Source organism: Primulina tabacum, chromosome 11 (genome assembly GCF_025594145.1).
Source record: "Primulina tabacum isolate GXHZ01 chromosome 11, ASM2559414v2, whole genome shotgun sequence".
NCBI classification, from domain to species: domain Eukaryota; kingdom Viridiplantae; phylum Streptophyta; class Magnoliopsida; order Lamiales; family Gesneriaceae; genus Primulina; species Primulina tabacum.
The window spans coordinates 25200650-25221722 of NC_134560.1; the positions used below are offsets into that span (position 1 = coordinate 25200650).

Below are 21073 nucleotides of genomic sequence, written 5' to 3' on the forward strand. Positions count from 1 at the left end.
CGTCTCGCGCATATGCGCGACCTCAACCGGCGCATATGCGCGTGACCTACTGGTCTCGGCAGGCTTCCATTCAGCATCTCGTGCATATGCGCGCACCATCGTCGCGCATATGCGCGAGGTTCTCTAGACATAGCATTCGTCAATGCAACTCCTCGCGCATATGCGCGCCTTGTCTCGCGCATATGCGCGAGGTCCTCTGCCTGCCTCGCGCATATGCGCGCATCAGTGCCGCGCATATGCGCGAGGGGTACTGTCCTCGCACATACATCATCACATGCAATCTCATTTCGTGTCTCGGTTGGCCCTTTCATAATCATATCAATCCATAAATCAATAATCGCAGATTAATATGATATAAAATCCCGGTCTGATTCGTCCTGTCTATAATCACATAACAATTATCGACAAATCATATCAGATTACAATAATCGAAATCTCGGGCCTTACAGTGGATGTGCTTGACAAAAAGGGGGAAATTATTCGAGAGACAGAAGAAGACAAAGGGAAGAAAAAGATATGAAGATCAACTGACTAACTTCAGTTAATGGTTGAAGATTTGGAGATTCTATATTCTTTATTCTTTGTACGAATATGTACTTAGATTAGTTCTTAATTCTTTATTTTTTGTACGAATCTGTACAATAGAAGAATTATTTTATCTACAATAAAATCAAAGATTATCTTAACTTCAGTTGATCAGTTCATACTTTACAAGTTTTGTCAAACACAAAAAAGGAAAAAATTGTTGGAAACTTAATTTTGGTGGTTTGACAAACTAAGAGATTAAATTTGTTGAACTAACTGATCCCGAACTGGCAGTTTCCTAACTGAAGATTAATGCGCAGGTTACTAAAGGCAACTGAAACCAGCCGAACTGAATCTACAAAGTCAACTGACTGATCAGTTTCTGAAAACTGATCAGTTGAGATATTCATTTGTGAGGTTACCAGCGTCTACATATCAGCTGAACACATCATCAGTTGAAAATGACATTCAACCGACAACAGTACAAAGCAGACTGCAACTCGTAGTGGAACGCCACATTTCAGAACTTGCAGTGTATGAATGTCAGAAGTATATTGACGTGGCAATCAACGGATATAAAGATTCAAATATTATTTAATGTTACCGTTGAATAGAAGCCTATAAATAGGTGAGAAGAGCAGTTAAGAACCAACTCTTATCAACACGATTCATCTATTCTCTCAAGCTTGCTGTTACCCTGCTGAATTTATTACTCTCATTTGAGATTCAAAAAGCTCACACTTATCAGAATTATTCGTAGCATTTGAGGCTACCTTTCGGGCTTACTAGCACAAACCATTGTAGTATTTATTTGATCTAAACTAGATCACTTGTGCCAAGTCCAGTCGAGAACTGTGAGAAATTTAGTAGACTAAGAGTTTTAGTCTTGGCAGTGTTAAGTCCAAACTAAAGTGGGTCTGTACAAGTTTTGTAGTGATCAAAGTATTTTAGTGCATATCATATCCTTGTGATAGAAGAGGTGACGTAGAAGTTATTCAATCTCCGAACATCCATAAATTTTTGTGTTATTACTTCAGTCATTTATTCTATCTTTCTGTCAGTTTATTTTTGCAACTGTAATCAGTTAAACTGATTGTCATCGACTGACAAGATTCCTAAGTATCAGTTTATCACAAAACTGACTCTTCATTCGAAAAGGTTATAAAATTCGTGAGTGTTTATTCAACCCCCCCTTCTAAACACCTTTCAACCAATCAACCGATCCTAACAATATCCAATGGAATAAAGCAAATTTTATATCATTTCGAAGAAAAGACAATGTTCTGTAACTTTCATTTGAACATCAAATCCAGAATCCCAACAAATAAATCCCAGAATTCGAATAAACAGAGGATATATACACAAATATGTACTAACTCGGAGTTCCAGACCAGTTTTAGTAAAAATCACGTATCTCTTTCAATTATTCCTGCAATTGAGTGATTCAAGAACCAAATCAAAGATAACTCGATGATATACATGTTTTAGGAAGACCCTAACTCCAAAATCCAAACACAACTGTCCCATATACACGAAATAAAGGTGTAAAAAATGTTATTTGCATATAAACAAGAAACCTTTCTTATATCATTTTTAAATTCAAACTAACTCAAATACTACATCTTCAACATCTTAATATCTTAAATATCAACTCAAATATCAATTTTAAATTTCAACTCATTTCAAAACTTCAATAAAATTGAGAAATACTTACATCACCTTGATGCTCGTGATGAGAGGATCACAAATCTACCTTCATTTCATATTTTTCTTGAGCGAATCACCAATAAAATGAGGAAGAAGTTCGAAAATGGAGAGGAGATGGATGAGGGTTTGCGTGAAGGAGGAGGTAAATCATTGGTGGAGGTGGAAGTGAAGGTGAGCTTACATTTTGATTTTTCGCATCTATAGCGCCTCGCGCCAAAAATCCTGTAGCTCTAATGCCTAGGTGCTACTATTCTAGCGTCGCAGCTCTTGAATAGTAACTGATGAATAGTAAAAAAAATTTCGGTCATTACAATTCCTCCCTTCTAAAATAGATTTCGTCCTCGAAATCAAATCATCAATTTCAAGTCTAAGATATAATGATCAATACCTAAAGTAAGACCGAGAATAGAAGCATACTTCATTTGAATAACTCTGGATATTTACGTCTCATATTGTCTTCTAATTCCCAAGTTGCCTCCTCGACACCATGTCTGTTCCACTGTACTTTAATCAACGGTATCAATTTATTTCTGAGTTGATTCTCTTTTATGTCTAGAATCTGAATCGGTCTCTCAATATAGCTCAAAGTCTGATCTAACTCAATCTTGTCGGGTAGAAGTACATGAGAAGAATCTGGATGATATTTCCTCAACATAAACACATGAAAAACATCATGAACAACTGATAATGCGGGATGAAGTGCTAATCCATAAGCCAAATCACCAACACATTCCAAAATCTTATATGGACCTATGAATCTCAGTGATAATTTACCCTTCTTTCCAAATCTAATTGTACCACGGAAAGGGGATATGTTCAGAAAAACTCTGTTACCTTTCTCAAAAATCAACGGTCGTCTCATGATGTTCGCATACTTAGCCTGCCTATCCTGAGTAACTCGATACGACTCTAAATCAATTTCACCTTCCCTGTCATATCTTTTATCATATCAGGTCCTACAATTGGTGCTTCAGATAAATTGTTGCAATACAGAGGACATCAATACTTTCTGCCATATAGTGCTTCAAATGGTGAAATTCCAATGCTCACTTGACAATTATAAGAAAATTCGAAAAGTGGTAATGAATCCTGCCAACCAATACGGAAATCCATCACTACAGCTCTCTGCATATCCCCTAATTTTTGAATAATATGTTCTGACTGACTGTCTGACTGAGGATGATATGATGTACTAAAATGCAAACGAGTATCAAGGGCCTCTTGTAAACTCTGCCAAAAATGAGAAGAAAATCTGGGATCACGATCTGATACAATGGACTTCGGCACACCATGCAATCTCTCAAAACTTGTCTGATGTACAATATGGCCATCTGATCATGTCTATATGTCATCTGATAAGGAATGAAAAACGAAGACTTGGTTAATCTTTCAAATATAACCCAAATTGCATCGCAACCCCTCGACGACCTCGGCAATTTTGTGACAAAGTCCATGGTGATATGGTCCCACTTCCATTCTGAAACCCTAAGGTGAAACCCTAAGATACAAATTCTGCTATTTCAGATTTCATTCTTTTCCACAAAAATTGTTTCTTCAAGTCATTGTACATCTTTTTACTTTTAGGGTGTACACTGAACTTACTGCAATGGGCATCACGCAAAATATGTATCCTCAACTCTGAAATATTAGGAACTACAATACGATCATTCACAAACAAAATACCCTCACTATTGACCTGAAATTATGATCGATGTCCTGATTTGACTAGTTCAACTGATTTCTGAATGCTTTGATCTGACCTTTTGGCCTCTCTAATTTTTACAAACAACTCTGGCTCTGCGTGAATCATAAATACTATTACAGCTTGAGTATTTATCACAAAATCAAAACCAGAAAGACAACATTCTTATACTAGATCAGATATATTGCTAGTGATCAAGGACATATTGCATACTTTTCTCCTCAAAGCATAGACTTACCTAGATAATATTTAATTTCGCAATCATAGTCCTTAAAAAATTCTAACCAACGCCTCTATCTCATGTTCAGCTCCGCTTGTGAAATGGGTATTTCAAACTCTTATGATCAGTGAATATCTCAAATGTCTCCCCATACAAGTACTGACGCCAAATCTTTAAGGCAAAAACCATTGCTGCTAGTTCCAAGTCATGAACTAGGTATCTAGACTATGTGGCATCGACTGTCGTGAAGCATAGGCAACCACACGGCAATGTTGAATTAATACACAACCCAGTCCTCGATGTGAAGTATCAGTGTGAACTGTAAATACTCCTACACCTGATGGGATAGTCAAAACTGGAGCACTAGTCAATCTATGCTTAAGTTCGAGAAAACTAGCCTCACATGCCTGCGACCAAATAAATGGTGCATTATTTTTTGTCAGCTGGGTAATTGGCCTCGCAATATGTGAGAATCCTTCAACAAATCTATGATAATAGCCTACCAAACCCATAAAACTACGCACCTCAGGAACTGATGTAGGTCTAGACCAATTGATGACTGCCTCAACTTTACTTGGATCAACTGATATACTAGCACTTGAAATCACATGTCCGAGGAAAACCACTTTATCCAACCAAAACTCGCATTTGGATAATTTAGCATACAACTTTTTAGTTCTCAAAATTTTCAAAACAGCTCTTAAGTGCTCGGCATGCACAAATTCAGATTTTGAATAAATAAGAATATCATCAATGAAGATCACAACAAATTGATCTATATATCTTTTAAACACATGGTTCATCAAATCCATAAATACCGCATGTGCATTGGTCAAACAAAAAGGCATAACCAAAAATTAAAAATGCGCATAGCTGGTACGAAAAGCAGTCTTAGGCACATCTGTCTCTCTAATGCTTAACTGATGATATCCTGATCTTAAATAAATCTTAGAATATACTGAAAAACCCTGCAACTAATCAAAGAGATCATCAATTCTTGGCAAAGGATACTTATTCTTTACTGTGGCATTATTCAACTGTCTATAATCAACACAAAGCCTCATAGACCCGTCTTTCTTCTTCACGAATAAATCCGGAGCACCCCAAGGTGAAACTCTTGGTCTTATATATCCTTTAGCCAATAGATCCTCAAGTTGTTCCTTTAGTTCCTTCAGTTCAATTGGCGACATTCTATAAGGAGCTCTAGAAATAGGCTGTGTACCTGGCATCAACTCAATGTTGAACTCAACCTCTCGGACTGGAGGAAATCCTGGAATTTCATCTGAAAATACATCTGAAAATTCACTAACAATTGGAATATCTGTCGATTTAGATACTGACCTTGAAATATCAATTGCATAAACCAAGAAACATTATGCTCTTTTCTGCAACAAACGATTCATGGACAAAACAGATATAAAAGGAATCTTAGCTCGAGAACCCTTACCATAGAACGTCTAGTGATCTGTCATATCAGGTCTAAATTTAACAACATCCTGAAAACAATCTACAGTAGCCCTGTATCTTGTCAACATGTCAATCCAATTATGCAGTCAAAATCAGACATCTCCAACACAATACAATCACAAGTCAATACGTAAGATCCAAAAATAGGACGACGTAATCCAACTACATGCAAATATAGGAAAAATGATAAATAGCTAATTAATTGATTTTAATTGCTAAATTGATTATGTTGATATGATTTTATAGTAGTTTTTCTACTTGAATGCATTAAAATGTATTTTTAAAGGTTATTCGAGTCGCGATCGAGGAACAGACACCGATGGATGAAAAATGGAAAATGTTTTTATTAAATAATTGATTTTAATTATTTAAAACAAGGTCGATGCTTTTTTTACTTTTGAAAATAAGGAGTTTTGAGGTGATTTTATACGTCGTGACATAATTTTTATCGGTATTCGATTTTCAACAAAAATACGAACGTTTTAACAACTCGGCTAATAATTTCACGAACTTCACAAAACAAAATAATTTTTAAATTCACAATTGGGCTTATTGGGCCTAGTATAGCTTTCTAATGGGCCCAAACTTGCACACTTATTTTTTAGGAAAATTAAAAGACCAGAAACCCTACCTATCTTTTATATACTACATGCCTCTACCCCTAAATAATTTACAAGAATCCTAGCATCATATCACAAGGCACACACTCAAGAATTTTTAAGGAAAGCTTCGAAATTCTTGAGGAATTCAGCCAAGGTTTTCTCGTCGCCGTTCTTCGTATCATCAACGGATTTTCATGCGTTAAATAGCAAAGGCACGCCATATTCTTTCCTTTACTCATCCATCAAACCATAATATGTATTTAATTATGTTTTGGATGAAAAACAAGTTACACTTCTTATTATTTTCGTGTTATGCTTCCATATGTAAAAAAAAACTCATGACTTATTGCATCAAAACATTGTTTATACTTACATGAAAGGGCTGCAATGATTAGGAATTGTTATGGGTTGTTTTTATACGCTTTAAAGACTCATAGAATGCACTTAATATGCTGCACACGAAGAAGAAGAATAAAGCTAGAACCGAAATTGCTTGTGTTTGATTAACCTTCGGTTTTAAGGGGACCATGGTGCATGGCTCGGCTTGGGTGCGACCAAGGCTGGGCTGGGTGATGGCTGGGATAGGGAAGGAGTCCTAGCCACGCTACGACTCGAGTACGATGGCTGGGAAAGAGTCCTCGCAATCTAGGACTCTTCCCGAGCCAAAGGCGCGTAGGGATTGCAGCATGCGCTTGGGTTGTGGCTCGGCTAGGAGGCATAGGGCTGGCCTGGGTTGGGCTATGCTAGGTCTTTAGGATCCTGAGAGGGTGCACAAGGGTCTGAGTTAGGTGCTGGATCGGTGGTTAGAGTCCTAGGCGAGTTCGAAGAGTCCTAGCGCAATAAGGCTTCTCGGCCGATTGCTTGCTGCTGGTGTAGGAAACATCGGTTGGGCTAGGGTCAAGTCCTAGGGGTCCAGAGGGTTCATAGGGGTTCAGGGGAGTTCTGATTCGAAGATGGTTCAGGGTGGTTCGAGCATGGCTCAATGAAAAAGTGAGATGGCTCGAGGGTTTAGTGCATGGTTCGTAACTAGGGTTTTTAGGGCTAGAGTTTGAAACATGGTTCAACGAGGGGCCGAATCATTGTTCACGAGGGAAAAATAAATATTAAAAGTTTATGTTTCAAATTTAGGAATTTTATATTAAAGTTTGAATTGATTCAGGATTATAACGCATTAATAAGTTATAATTAAAGAATAAATAAAAATCCATCGATTTAAGCTAAATAAAAAATATGAGAAAATTAATTTAAGCTTAAATAATTAATTGGGATGGTCTAGAGTCATCCAAAATAAGAAAAAGTCAAAATCGTGGAATTTTACGTCAGGGTAAAATGGTAATTTTACACGTAAAAATTAATAAACGTCATGACAGTGCTCTGAATGCTGTTTTATATGTTAAAATGTTTATTTTAAAATTTTATGGATCTTTATGATATAATGTTGACAGTAAAAGATATGTTGCATGCTTGGTTTTAAGGAAAAATATGATATTGATATGCATGATTTTATAAAATGATGAGAATATGAAATTTTGAAGGATGTGAAGTAATTGTGACTAATACAAATATGATTATATGTTAATACGTAAGGCCAAGACTCAGTTGATGGGTGAGATTGTCGCTGATATCCCCGTCGCCCAGTACTGTGCTTACATGTAGATGGATCCATCGCCCCCAATACGAATACAAAAGTCACAATTAATGATATGAATTCAACAAAGAATGAATACACATACGTATATGATGAATATGAATATTTTTATGATGATATGAATATGTATGTTTATGTTGATATTGAAAATGTTTAAGTTTATGCATGGTTATGAAAATGATATTTTACATACAAATATTTTCACTGTTGCATTTGATCTGTATAAGTATTATTTGTTATAAAAAATAATGTTTGCTGAGTCTTTAGACTCACTAGGTATGATTGATACAGGTGAATATGATAATAATGATAATGGAGGTGTTGATGGTTGATCTGACTGGATTGAAGGTGTACATAACCCGAGGACCAGCGCTAGTCTTTCCGCACATATGATTTAAAGTTTATGTTAAGAATTTTTACGACTTTTATTATGCTTTTAAGTTGTTTTTGAAAGGTTGTTAGTTTTATCTTCATTGCTAAGTTACGATTTGCAAACATATGACGATTTTATGTTTTAAACTAACTCCTTTGAATTTCAAGTATGGTTGGATGTTTAATCTTTATAATGGTGTAAGTTATTTTAAAGTATATTTATGTATGTATATTTTAATTCGGCCGAATCTATGAGGGTAAAAAAAAATTCTAGTACTTTTTAAGCAAAACGGGTAGTGAACATTTAAGTTGGCATCAGAGCAATGTTCCTGTAAAGGGTTGTGCCACCATCAGTGCTGGGAAGATCAGTCGTCAAGCCTCAAATTTGGAAGTTTATATGCTTTATATGATTTTTATGATGATACTTGAATGATTACATGAATTATATGTTTTACGTCACACGTGTAATAGCTTTATGAGAATATATGTTTTACTTGCTTAAAATTGCTCAAAATGGATTAGAATATGTTACATGATTAGAAAACTTAGATTTAAATTCATGTTGGTTACATTAGAATTAGGAAAACATTATTCAGATATTATGCCTCCTAGACACGCACATGTTGCCGAAGGGCAAGCCGAGAAAGTTGAGGATCGTCATGTTAATGCACCCTCGCCTCCTAATGGGGATGATGCTACGCGTGCACTGGAGGACATGACACGTTTTTTTGAGTAGTTTCAGCAGACTCCTAGGCCACATCACAATGTTTATGATCAGTTCCGGAGGCTAGCACCGAAGGAATTTTCTGGCACCACCGACCCCTTTGCTGCTGAGGCTTGGATTCGTGTACTTTCGCTACTTGAATATGGGAGATGCTGACCGTGTGAGGTGTGCCACTTACATGTTTAGGGATGATGCTTCTTTATGGTGGGAAGGAGATGAGCATGGTATTGACATCGCTACTCTTACGTGGACTCGATTCAAGGAGATATTCTATAAAAAATATTTTACTGCTGATGTCCGAGGGCGATTGAAGAGGGAATTTATGACTCTCCGTCAGGGAGATACTTCTGTGGCTGAGTTTATGAGGAATTTTGATAGGGGTTGTCACTTTATACCCCTTATTGCTAGGGACGCTGCTGAGAAGATGAGGCATTTTCTAAATGGTCTACGACCTGCTATACGTCGTGACGTGATGATGATGTGTCCCTTAGATTATGCTGCTGCAACTGCCTATGCATTTCAAGCCTAGCAAGCTTTGATAACCTAATTATTAAACGTTTTATATTGCCTTTATTGCATGAAATGTTACATTGGTTATTAGAATTGATTTGGGATTAAGTATAACCTAGTGGAAATTAGGTTGTATGCTATACCTTAGTTGGAATTAAGGAATGACAATTGGAAATTGTAGGAAAAATCAAGACTTTGTGCATGATAAGAGTATTTTCGAAATTTAGGAAGACTAATATGCAATTTTTGAAAATTTAAGGACCCATATACAAATTCTCGAAAACTTAAGGACCAAAATGCAAATTTTTGAAAATATAAGGAATGAAATGTAATTAACTGAAATGTAGGGGCTAAATTGTGATTTCCGAAAGTTTAAGGACCAAAATGAAATTTTCGAAAAGTTCATGGACCGAAATGTAATTTCCGAAAAATTTCATAACCAAAATGTAATTTCTGAAAATATAAGGACTAAAAGTGTAATTTTCGAAAATTAATGGACCAAAATCGTAAATTCCGAAAATTTAAAGGGTTAATTTGTAGTTTTAGAAAATTTCTGCAGACTAAATGCAAAATTTGAAGAATTGAAGGGTCAAAATGCAATTAATTAGAAATTATAAGGGAGGGAATGATGAATTTTCCTAGGAACATTAGGATCCAGTCAATCTTCTTCATGAAATTTTGGGAAATAAATTAAACAAATTCCTTAAGCTTCAACACGAATAATCTAAAACGTTTTCGCCGAAGGGAGGATATTCATTCTAGGTGTAGCTACCTATGCACTGCTAAATTCGGGAGCTACACACTCTTTCATAACTGAGACTTTTGTTAAGCGACTGAATATTATTCCTGAGGATCTGAGATTGAGTTTCAAGGTTTCTATTCCTTCCGGTGACCAAATGACCACGTCTAGTATTGTGAAGAATCTGGAGCTTCGTTTACTTAAAGATGTGGTTCGGGCAAATCTTATCATACTCCCTGTGCCTGAATTTGACATCATACTCAGTATGTATTAGTTAGCAACGAATGGAGCTTCGATAGATTTTCGTCAGAGATCAGTGTCTATTCGACCGCCTAGTGGGAAATCTTTTGTCTTTGAGGCGGCGAGGAACAAGCAAATGCCGCACATTATCTCTTGTCTGTGTGCGAGGAAGCTTATTAGACGAGGATGCCAAGCTTTTCTAGAATGTGTCACTACCGCACATGTTCCTATCAGTTAGAGGTTAGAGGATGTTGATATCGTCAGAAACTTTCCTAGTATCTTTCCTGAGGACGTTTCTGACATTCCACCAGACCGTTCGATGGAGTTTTCTATTGAGTTGATGCCGGGCACAGTACCTATATCTAAAGCACTTTATCGTCTATCACCCGATGAAATGAAAGAATTAAAAGATAAATTCCAAGAATTGCTAGACAAGGGTTTTATTCGCCCTAATTACTTTTCGTGGGGCGCACCGGTATTGTTTGTGAAGAAGAAAGATGGTAGTATGCGATTCTACGTTTTGCAACCGAGTTTTTGACATGTCAACAAGTCAAAGCGGAGCATCAGAGGCCAGCGGAGAAGTTTATGCCAATTCCTATTCCCGAGTGGAAATGAGAAAATATTACTATGCACTTTGTTTTGGAATTGCCGAGGACTATCAAGGGATTTAATGCTCTATGGGTGATAGTGGATCGTCTTACGAAATCAGCACATTTTCTACCTATCAAATGACATTCACCATGATACAGTATGCCGACCTGTATATTCGAGTGTTAATTTTTCTGCATGGGATTCCCGTATCTATTGTTTCTGACAGCGATCCGAGATTTACATCGTCATTCTGGAAAAGTCTTCATGCAGCGATGGGGAATAAATTGTTATTCAGCACAACATTCCATCTTCAAACCGATGGTCAATCTGAAAGAATTATTCAAATTTTAGAGGATTTACTGCGAGCTTGTGTTATCGATTTCAAGGAAGTTGGGAACCGAAATTACCTCTAGTGGAGTTTACCTATAATAATAGCTATCAATCATCTACTGGGATGGCTCCTTTTGAGGCACTTTATGAAACGAAATGTAGATCACCTATTCATTGGGACGAGGTCGGCGAAAGAAGGGAAATTTGTCCTGACGTGATCGAGCAGACAACCAAGCTAGTAGTCAAAATTCGAGAGATAATGAAGACTGCACAAAACCAACATAAAAGTTATGCCGACAAGATAAGAAGAGACCTAGAGTTTGCAGTGGGAGACCACGTATTTGTGAAAATAGCACCTATGTAGGGTGTTATGCTATTTGGCAAGAAAGGAAAACTTAGTCCAAGATTCATAGGGCCATTTGAGATTTTGGAGAGAGTTGAAACACTAGCCTATAGAGTGGTATTTCCACCGATGCTATATGAGGCACACAATGTGTTTCATATCTCGATGCTTCGAAAGTACAAGTCAAACCCATCACATGTACTAAATTATGAACCTCTGCAATTAACTCCAAATACGACTTATGAAAAAATACCTACCAAAATCTTGGGTAGGCAAGAAAGGAAACTCCGAAACAAAGTCATTCCAATTGTCAAGGTCAAGTGGCTGAATCACTTGGAGGAAGAAGCTACTTGGAAAACCGAGAGGGACTTGAGGAGTTGCTACCCGGAGCTATTCGGTAAGTTCTAATTTCGATGACGAAATTTTATTTAAGGGGGAAAGGAATTGTATGGTGGAAAAATAAGAAGAGATAATCCAACTGCATGCAAATCTAGGGAAAATGATAAATAGCTAATTAATTGATTTTAATTGCTAAATTGATTATGTTGATATGTTTATATGCTTTTATAGTAGTTTTTCTACTTGAATGCATTAAAATGTATTTTTAAAAGTTATTCGAGTTGAGATCGAGGAACGGAGACCGAGGGCAGAAAATTGGAAAATATTTTTATTAAATAATTATTTAAAACAAGGTTGATGCTTTTTATTACTTTTGAAAATAAGGAGTTTTGAAGTGATTTTATACGCCGGAACATAATTTTTATCGGTATTCGATTTTCAACAAAAATACGAACGTTTTAACAACTCGACTAATAATTTCACGAACATTACTAAAAAAAATATTTTAAATGCACAATTGGGCTTATTGGACCTAGTATAGCTCTCTAATAGGCCCAAGCTTGCACAATTATTTTTTTAGCAAAATTAAAAGCCCAAAAACCCTACCCATCTTTTATATACTACATTCCCCTACCCATAAATAATTTACAAGACTACTAGCATCATAACACACGGCACACACTCGAGAGTTTTGCAAGGAAAGCTTCGAAATTCTTTAGGAATTCACCCAAGGTTTTCTCGTCGTCGTTCTTCGCATCGTCCACGGATTTTCGTGAGTTAAATACGGAAAGGCACGCCATATTCTTTCCTTTACTCATCCATCACACCATAATATGTATTTAATTATGTTTTGCATGAAAAACAAGTTACACTTCATATTATTTTCGTGTTATGCTTCCATATGTCAAAAAAATCATGAATTATTGCATCAAAACATGGTTTATACTTACATGAAGGGTTTGCCATGATTAGGAATTGTTATGGGTTGTTTTTACATGCTTTAAAGAGTCCTAGGATGCACTTAATAAGCTGCACACGAAGAAGAATAAAACTAGAACCAAAATTGCTTGTGTTTGATCAACCTTCGGTTTTATGGGGAACCATGGTGCATGGCTCGGCTTGGGTACGACCAGGGTTGGGCTGGGTCATGGTTGGGACAGGGAAGGAGACCTTGCCACGCTAGGACACGAGCATGGTGGCTGGGAAGGAGTCCTAGCAAGCTAGGACTCTTCTTGAGCCAAAGGCGCGTAGGGCTTGCAGCATGCGCTTGGGTTGTGGCTCGGCCAGTGGGAGTAGGGCTGGGCTAGGATAGGTCGTTAGGGTCCTGAGAGGGTGCACAAGGGTCTGCGGCTTTTGGGGTCGTTGCATATACTAAGAACCTCTTTGTTTAACAATTCCAGTTTCAGCTCCCTTGGCTCGATCAAGAGCCTCAGGAAAAATGTTAGGGCTTCCAGTATTAACCAAGGTAAATATATCATGGTTAAGATCATTTATGAAGTGATCGGCCTTAGTTTCTTCATCGGATGCTACATGGGCGCAAATCTCAGTAAATTCGAAAACTTAGCAACATAGTCCTCAACATTCATATTTCTCTACTTTAAATTTGCATACTCGGCTCTTTGATCTTTCATGTAAGAGATAGGAAAGAAACGCTGATAAAATTTAAATTAAAAAATATCCCAGGTAACAATCCTATCCCGACCCTCTAAAGCTTTCTTGGTCATGATCCACCAACTCTTAGCAACATCTAATAACTGATGAACAACTAACTTGATTCTACGATCATCTGGATGCTCAAGAGATTCAAATAACTGATCGATACTCTCCAACCAGCTCTCACACTCTAATGCATTCTCTGTACCCTTCAACATTGGTGGGTGCAAAGACTGAAATCTGGCTAAGTATCTCCAGTCGGAGTCGGAGTTATATCCATCTGAGTATGAGTAGCACTGCCCTGATCTTATGCCGCTCGTATGTTCTATCTAGGTCTACCACGAGCTCTACCTCGAGTAGCCATGTCTGATATACAATAGATCAAACACAGTTAAAATCACAATATCATAATCATCTTAATCTTGTATCGACCATCTCTAGCTCTAGAGACTCGATAAATCTCAAAAATCTCGAATAAAGCTCAACAATATAATATTTCAATTATAATCATATATTTCGCATTATGTCTCAGTGAAAATGCTAGCAAATATATAACATGATCAAGAAATTCGAACTAACTCGATCTACACTGTTCCCAAATATCTTACGCTCTGATACCACCTAATTTGGGGCCCCGGGTCCGACATCTATGCTAATAATTATATATGTAACAAACCAAACGATTTAATAAAATACATAATAATATATGGTTCATAAACCGACATAAACATCGTCAAAATAATTTAAAGATCACAAATGTTTGAAATATAAGTTTTACCATGCCAAAATAACTGGTAAGCCAAAATAATCCAACATCATCAAATAGCACCTAAGACCCGAAAATATCACTTTAATCCATATATTCTCGCCTGGAGCTGGACTCTGATAAACTCATATTAGGAATTGTTATGGGTTGTTTTTATACGCTTTAAAGAGTCATAGAATGCACTTAATATGCTGCACACGAAGAAGAAGAATAAAGCTAGAACCGAAATTGCTTGTGTTTGATTAACCTTCGGTTTTAAGGGGACCATGGTGCATGGCTCGGCTTGGGTGTGACCAAGGCTAGGCTGGGTGATGGCTGGGATAAGGAGTCCTAGCAATCTAAACTCATCTCAAGATAACAATCATCATCAAATCACAAGTAATTCATTGAACCATATAATTTTTTAATTTAAAACAAATGATACTTTTACCTCGTATGTTACAGACCGTAACATACCTTTCAAATATTACCAAAAAGAGATCGAAATGTGTAGTTGAGAAGTCTTGAACCTCTGAAGTCTACTACAACGCAAGAAATCGGAACATTTATCAACTGAGTAGTTTCTGTACAAAATTCATAATTAATTCAATACTTCTTCAAATCAAGATCCGAAAATTGGATATGCGAGAAAACTCAAAGCCCAACAATTGGCCTTCACAAAGTTTTGTCAAATAATGTAGTTTACCTAGTCGTTCATAATCTGAAACATACAACAAAATTCGGTCGAATTCTGCATAAGTACATATCTGACACATTTTATTTTGTTGAGAATAACTCCCTCAATATCAATTGAATCAAGCCAATTTGGTATCATTTAGAAGAAAAGACAATGTTCTATATCTTTCATTCGAACATCAAATCCAGAATTCCAACAAATAAATCCCAAAATTCGAATAAACAGAGGGCATGTACACAAATCTGCACTAACTAGGAGTTCCAGACCAGTTTTAGTAAAAATCACGTATCTCTTTCAATTCTTCCTACAATTGAGTGATTCAAGAACCAAATCGAAGCTAAGTCGACGATCTACAAGTTTTATGAAGACCCTAACTTCAAAATCCAAACACAGCTGTCCCATATACACGAAATACAGAAGGTGTAAAAATTGTTCTTTGCAAATAAACAAGAAACCATTCTCATATCCTTTTTAAATTCAAACTACCTCAAATACAACATCTTCAATATCTTAATATCTCAAATATCAACTCAAATATCATTTCTAAATTTCATCCCATTTCCAAACTTGAATAAAATTGAGAAATACTTACATCACCTTGAAGCCCGTGATGAGAGGATCTCAAATCTACCTACATTTCATATTTTTCTTGAGTGAATCACCAATAAAATTAGGAAGAAGTTCAAAAATGGAGAGGAGATGGATGAGGGTTTGCGTGAAGGAGGAGGTAAATGATTGGTGGAGGTGAAGGTGAGCTTAAATATTAATTTTTCGCATCTGTAGTGCCTCAGCGCCACTTTCTAGTGCCTCAGCGCCAAAAATCCCGCAGCTCTAGCGTCGCAGCGCTTGAATAGTAACTGATGAAAAGTATTTTTTTTTTCAGGCATTACATCTTATGCCACCCAGGTATGGAATGACCCTTAAACTATATATCTCTACTGCTCATGAGTAAATTGGATGTTTACAAGTTCAAATTAATCACGAAGGAAATGAGCAAGCCATCTATTATTTGAGTAGATTCCTTATTCCAGTAGAGGTGAAGTACTCTGTGATTGAGAAGCTATGCTTAACATTATATTATGCATGTACTAAGTTAAGACATTATTTGATTCAATCAAGAGTATTTGTGGTGGCTAAAACCGATTTGATTTAATACATGCTTAATAGACCCATTCTCTTTCGGCGGATTGGTAAATGATCTTTGGCATTGGCCAAGTTTACATTGACCTACTATCTTAAAAGTCAGTAAAAGGCCAAGCTATCGTCGATTTTTATATGATCACCCTTCAACTGATGAGTTTATTGGAGAGCAGGTTGGGTTTCCAGTTTTTGGAGTGGGAGTTCGACCCTGGGAGTTGAAGTTCGATGAATCAATTACAGAAACAGCAGGCAGAGATAGTATTGTGATCACCTCCCCAAGAGGTTTGAAAACCGCTCTATCGTTTAATTTTGTTATTTCACGAACCAACAATAAGGCGAAATACAAAGCATTGGTCATTGGGCTGGAAATTCTGAAAGACTTAGGAGCAAAAGAGTTGTTGATATCAGGAGATTCATAGCTGGTACTCAAACAACTGTCAGGGGAGTTCAAATGCACAAGTTTATCACTGGCACCATACTATATCGCAGCATCCCAACTTCTAGATGATTTTGAAGAAGTGTAATTAGTACACGTCCCGTGGAGAGAAAATTGGAAGGCAGACGAGTTAGCACAAGTTGAATCAGGATTGAAGATGTTTCCTGAACTTACGCACATGTTGGTGTTGATTCAGAAGAGAAACCACCCCTCAATTCAGCAAAGAGGAATTCAGGTAGACACTTTCAACTTGGACATAAACTTAGCTGGTGATTCGAGAGATGTTATAAAACAAGTGTTAGAATCTCCCGGGAGAGATATTCCACAGAGTCTAAAAATGAGAGCTCTTAACTATGTCTAGCGGAAGGAGATTTGTACAGGAAATGGTTAGATTGTTTACTCCTCAGATGCATAAGTTTCCCAGAGGCATTGGAGATCATGAAGCAAGTTCATGAGGGAGTGTGTGGAGCGCATCAATCTGGTGTCAAGATAAGATGGTTGATAAGAAGGTATGGCTACTATTGGCCATCCATTCTGAAATTTTGCATCAAATATGCTAAGGGATGCCAACCATGTCAGAGGCACGTCAACATCCAAAGAATTCCGACGGATGAGCTCCACAGCGTTTTAAACCATGGCCATTCAAGGGCTGGGCCATGGACTTCATAGGGAAAATTTACCCAGCATCATCTAAAGGCCACTCGTTAATCCTTGTGGCCACATATATTTTCACCAAATGGATAGAAGATGTGCCTTTGAAGAAAGAGGAACAAGGCAATGTCATTAACTTTGTGAAAGAGAATATCATTCATAGATTTGGAATTCCAGAGTCACTAACCACGAATCAGAGAACTATTTTAACGGGCCCAGATATGAGGGGATTTGTAGAAGACTATGGAATCAAATTGATAAACTTGTCCCCTCATTACCCACAATCCAACGGGAAAGCCGAAGCGTCTAACAAAGTGTTGATAAGGATTCTACAGAAGATGATGGAGGAAAATCTCAGGGACTGGCCAAGGCTACTGTAAGAGACATTGTGGGCATATAGGACATCTAAGAGGGTTGCGACCGAGGTAAGTGCATTCGCCCTCACCTTTGGCCACAATGCGGTACTAACAAGAGAGATTATGGTACCATCAATGCGAGTGGCAAAGCAGAACAAAATTTTCCCTTAACACTACAGTGAAGCAATGATTATGGAGTTAGAAGATGTTGAGGAATTGAGAATCCAAGCATATAACGCGTTTTTGTTGCAAAAGCAGAAAGTGGCAAGGATATACAACAAAAGGATCAACAAGAAAAGCTTCCAAGAAGGAGATGTTGTGTGGAAAACCATACTGCCCCTGGGGACAAAGGACAGAGACTTAGGAAAATGGTCCCCAAATTGGGAAGGACCACAAGATCCTGGACGGGTTGCAAATTGGCTATCAAGTTAGATGGTCAGCCACAGAAAAGATGCATAAATGGCAAGTATCTAAAGCCGTATTTTCCAAGTATGAGTGAAGAAATAGAAAAATCGAGTGAGTAAAGAAAACAGAAAGGCTGATATCCTGCGGGGAGTTGGCCTTTCGGGCCACTTTGACGTAGGCTTGAATAATGAAAATCCGAGTCCATAGTATCCTTCGAGCAACTCGAAAGAAAGATACATGGGATGAGATTTCATGCCACCAAAACATGGCTAGAAAGAGTTCCAAAGAATGAGGGGTTAAAAGCTCACCAAACCAGACAACAACGAAGAATAAAGAGATACAAGAGCAGAATGAGAACATTGTGCTACAACAGAAGAACGTGGAAGTTTTGTTTTGAAACAAGAGTAAGCTTACTGGCCACTTTTGTATATGTTTAGTTCTTTATTTTGAGACTTCATGTGATGTGGGCCTTGGGGGCCACTGATGTAAATGTCTGTTGTTTATGCTTCAATAATGAGACTGATAAAATGAAGTGGGCCAGTAGGCCATTTTCATCATTTTGGAGGTATCTTGTTTCATTAGGGAGTCATGCGATGAAATAAAAGCAAGTAGAGAGGCTGATATCCAATACGGAGTCGGCCTTTGGGCCACTTTGACATACCTTTTTTTTAAATACTTGCATAATGCGAAATATAGAGAACCAAGTGGACACTATGGCCACTTTCAAGGACCGAATTTTTTTGAATAATGAACATTCGAGTCTACAGTCGCTTTCAGGCTACTGGAAAGGAAATTTCATGGGATGGGATTTCATACCACTAAAACATTGTTGGAAAGGGTTCCTTGAGTATGGGGAGTTAAAGCTCACCAAACCATACAACACCAAAGAATGAAGAAATAGCATAGCTGAATGAGAACACTGTGCAAACAGCAGAAGGGCGTGGAAGTTTTGTTTTGATATAAGACTAGGCTTACTGGCCACTCTTTTATATGTTTAATTTTTTATTTAGAGACTTTATGTGATGTAGGACTCCGGGTCACTGATATAAATATCTGTTATTTATGATTCAATAACGAGACTGAACAAATGAAGTGGGGCCAATAGGCCACTTTAATCATTTTGGAAGTATCCTGTTTCATTAGGGAGTCAGGTGAGGAAATAATCGCGGGCGGGGTAGCTTTAAACCAAATTATAGTTTTGTTTCAAACTATTGAAGTAAGTTAGATTAATTGGACTAAGAACAAATAGAAAACTCACTCACAGCATCCAATACACAACATCACATACAAACTCATCTTCATTCCACACCCATCATCCAATAACCACAACACCAAACCAACAGTCAACATATATAAAGTAGAACCATCGCATGCAAGAACAAGCAAATAAACATGTATGCGGGAAAGGGGTCCGACTGAAGTGCAAATACATATACGTGTATGCGGGAAAGATGCCCAACTGAAGTGCAATGCATAAATGCTAGGAACGAGGGAGTCATCTTGAGTAGATGCAGCATGTAAGAGCATATAAGAGTTGAGAATTACCCGTGTTCAAGAAGCCCCAAATGACACCAAGGCTTAAGTGTCGAATGCACCAGAGAACTGAGGCCAACCTATGGCCAAATCTCAATCTAGAGTTACCTGTGAAGAGCAAACATGTGAACCGCATATACAACAAGATTATACATATCTATTCGTTTCAACGCTTGTAGAAATGAAACCAGAGGTAAATGTTGTAATGCCCGAGATTTTATACCGTGTTAAATTACAATTATTAATTTTTAATCGAGACGATTATGAAAGGGCTAAACGGGACACGAAATGAGACCGCGTGTGAAAATTGATGTGCAAAGACAGTAGCATCGGCGCACATGCGCGACCGAATGCGCGCACATGCGCCAAACAGGCAGAAGACCTCCCGCATATGCGCGGAAGATGTCGCGCATATGCGCGAGCCTATGCAAGTGAGGTCCAGAAGACATCGCGCATATGCGCCAGTAATATCGCGCATATGCGCGAGCTGCCAAGGCCGAGACCAGTAGGTCTCGCGCATATGCGCCAGTAATGCCGCGCATATGCGCGAGTCATGCAAAAGGAAAAATCGACATGTGGTGTATTATGCAACGTTGGTTGTATATATATATATATATATGCATTCGTTCATTCTTCAGAAAAAAGAAGAAAGAGGAACGAAGCAGCTTTGGGGAGAAGGGTTTCTTGATATTAAAATTTGATTTGCGATCAATCCGTCCGTCCAAAATGGAATCCGACTTCGGTACTGGGTTCATATCGACGCAGGCTACAACTGAACGTATGTTTTGATACGTTTTGTTAAGATTTGAAATTATGCTATGTCCAGAATCAGATACGATTCATATATAGCGTTCTTGACATAGTAGACATCATAGAATCGAAGTCAGATTAAGAAACAGATTGATTATTGAATTGTTATGAATTTCAGAGTTAAATTGACTGAGATGTGATGTCAGAGTTGTACGGTGGTTGACTATAAATTATTGGAATTAGTATATACTGGTGTGGTATCACCGGTATCGCAGAATTATACTGTTGTACCGTCAGAATTTAATAAGACAGAGATGTCCTGATTTGAATAGAATATATATACAGTATATTGATATTGTCATTGCCAGATTGAACATTGACAGACTTTGAGTCGAGACTTCGATTGTATCAGAGCGACAGAAAGAAAGGTATAAATAAATGTTGATTCGGGATTGCACAACTCGAGTTAGGTTTGACTTGAGTTTCCCAAAATCACATACTTTATTTTATTGCATTGATATTTGCAGATTATCAGATTGATATGTTTAGTCTATTGAATTACAGCAGAGCCAGAGTTTGAGTCTAGGGCAGATCAGCCTAGCTAGGGCAGAACCGCCGAGTCTTTGTCAGAACCGCGTAGACTCTAGA

At 37.6% G+C, this 21073-nt stretch overlaps 1 protein-coding gene across 1 annotated transcript; it reads left to right on the forward strand.

Moving 5' to 3' along the window:
* The first annotated feature begins 17386 nt into the window (after nucleotides 1-17386).
* On the forward strand, nucleotides 17387-18169 carry LOC142519705 (uncharacterized). The gene is made up of 2 exons (XM_075622734.1): nucleotides 17387-17757; nucleotides 17917-18169. The coding sequence occupies exons 1-2, from the start codon at nucleotides 17387-17389 to the stop codon at nucleotides 18167-18169; spliced, it is 624 nt and encodes a 207-aa protein (XP_075478849.1).
* Nucleotides 18170-21073: the final 2904 nt, after the last annotated feature.